Source organism: Ammodytes marinus, assembly GCF_949987685.1.
Source record: "Ammodytes marinus genome assembly, chromosome: 25".
NCBI classification, from domain to species: domain Eukaryota; kingdom Metazoa; phylum Chordata; class Actinopteri; order Uranoscopiformes; family Ammodytidae; genus Ammodytes; species Ammodytes marinus.
Window position 1 is genome coordinate 2,034,693 of NC_137229.1, and position 2,500 is coordinate 2,037,192.

Below are 2,500 nucleotides of genomic sequence, written 5' to 3' on the forward strand. Positions count from 1 at the left end.
CTCAGAAGCTTCTTTAGGCATAATAATTATTATTTTTATTTTTATTTACCTTTGACCTCTGAGTACGCAAAGGTCACCACCTGCATCGCCGTGGCAAACAGGGGCAACCGCGACATTCTGAGCACGGCATTCTGAGGACAAACAGGGCAGTTGGTTAGTTGAATTTGAATGTTTTTAAGATTATTTTTGGGCATTTTCAAGCTTTATTAGACAGTATAGAGTTGAAATGGGGAGACAGAGAGAGAGAGAGAGAGAGAGAGAGATAGCTTTATTAGACAGTATAGAGTTGAAATGGGGAGACAGAGAGAGAGAGAGAGACAGAGAGAGACAGAGAGAGAGAGAGGGGGGATGACCTGCAGTAAAGGTCCACGGGTCGGATTTGAACCCGCGACCACTGCAACGAAGGCCGGAGTCAATATGGTACACGCTCTATCCACTACGCCACCGGAGCACCCCGTTGGTTGAATTTGAATTGAATGTTGAATTAATTAGATTTATGTCAGATATATCAAAAATACAAAACAAAATGAAAAGCCCAATAAAAAACAATAAACAATAACCGATGTTCAAATTATTCCACAAATAATAAAAATTAAAATTAAATAACATATATTCAATTGATATGCCCCGAAAAGGAATTCTATGAAGAAGTATATATATTTTTTTATCCTACCCCTTTTTAAATCAAGACACTGTCTAACTCACACACACACACACACACACACACACACACACACACACACACACACACACACACACACACACACACACACACACACACACACACACAGATCGGGTTACACTTCTGCTTCAAACACAGGAGGGATCGTCCTCAAAGAACCTCAAAGTGTTACAACATTTAAAGTCTCTACGAGGAACTTTTAAATATTTCTGAAACAGTCTCATTTTTCCCTCTGATGATCATGAATTACATGTAACAGCAAACGAGACCGTCAGTGCAAAGAATGCTATTTTTATATAGTTTTTCTCAATGCGTTTGTCATGGGTATACGCTCACCCAGGAACAACAGCTGGCGTGGTAAAAAACACTACCACTTTGGTCCAAAGGGGGGCGCTAGAATGAACACACACTGAAAGTTCCTAGGAGCATCTTTAAATGGATTACTCACCTCATAGCTCTGATGGTCGGACATTTCTCCTGCAATCGATCTGAGCAGAAACAAACAGACAGAGGGAGATTCTTTTATTTGTTTAAGTTTTTCGCTTTATTAGACAGTGTGTAGAGAAAGAGATGAAATGTGTCAGAGAGGGGAATGACATGCAGAGAACGACCCGGGCTGGATTCTAACCCGGGTCTGCTGTGAAGAGGACAGACAGACAGACAGACAGACAGACAGACAGACAGACAGACAGACAGACAGACAGACAGACAGACAGACAGACAGAGGGGAATGACATGCAGAGAACGACCCGGGCTGGATTCTAACCCGGGTCTGCTGTGAAGAGGACAGACAGACAGACAGACAGACAGACAGACAGACAGAAAGACAGACAGACAGACAGACAGACAGACAGAGGGGAATGACATGCAGAGAACGACCCGGGCTGGATTCTAACCCGGGTCTGCTGTGAAGAGGACTGAGACTCTATAGAGGGGGTCTAACCACTACACCACTAATTCCTTCTAGCTTGAAGTATTGTTTTAAAAAGAAAAGAAAAGAAAAAAAAGGGGTTGGGGTGTAGTGGTTAGAGGAATATTTAAAAGTTCCTCGTAACACTTTTAAACCTGCAGTGTGTAGAATTGTGGGTTTTAATTCCTAGCAGATTTTGTAGAAAGTAATTATAATATCCATAAGTGCATTTAATTTAGTGCATAATAGCTGAATTCTTTTTTTGATTTGTTTTTCCCTCAGAAAGGGTCTCATATATGTCCATATTTCTGCATATTTTGGACCAAGGCCTAGTGCCGCCATCTTGAAAGTGTCATAGTTGGAATGTCATCAGGTGCATTGTTTAAAATGTAGAATTGTTCTTGTCCATGAAGGCCACTGTAGCTTCTGTTATTATTCTAAAGGGGTGGGGTTACCCAGGGAGCGTTACATTCTAGAACTTTGTAGAATTTTCTTGATGATGTCATATTACACACTGCACCTTTAAGTAATAATTCTTGGTGAATTAAAATTATTTCAGAGGTTCAGCGCGAGGCGTCAGCTGCTGCAGCATCACAAAGCTACGACTGTTTGGACCGCGACCAGCGTGAAAACCACAGAGACTTTCTATTCAAAAGATTAAGATTAAGCACACACACACACACACACACACACACACACACACACACACACACACACACACACACACACATGCACACCATGATGCACACACACACACACACAAACACGCACACACAAACACACAAACACACACAAACACACACACACACACACACACGCACACACACACACACACACACACACACACACACACACACACACACACACACACACACACACACACACAACTGAAAAAAAAATTAACACAA

General features: G+C 41.7%; 1 protein-coding gene across 1 annotated transcript in view; it reads right to left on the reverse strand.

Moving 5' to 3' along the window:
* Positions 1-2,500, reverse strand: part of plin6 (perilipin 6) — an 11,354-nt gene that overhangs the window by 8,095 nt on the left and 759 nt on the right. Inside the window, exons 2-3 of the mRNA XM_080053356.1 lie at positions 1,131-1,170; positions 50-131 (exon numbers count right to left, since the gene is read on the reverse strand). Coding sequence (XP_079909482.1) covers positions 50-131; positions 1,131-1,170 — 122 coding nt within the window. The remainder of the gene's footprint in view (positions 1-49; positions 132-1,130; positions 1,171-2,500) is intronic.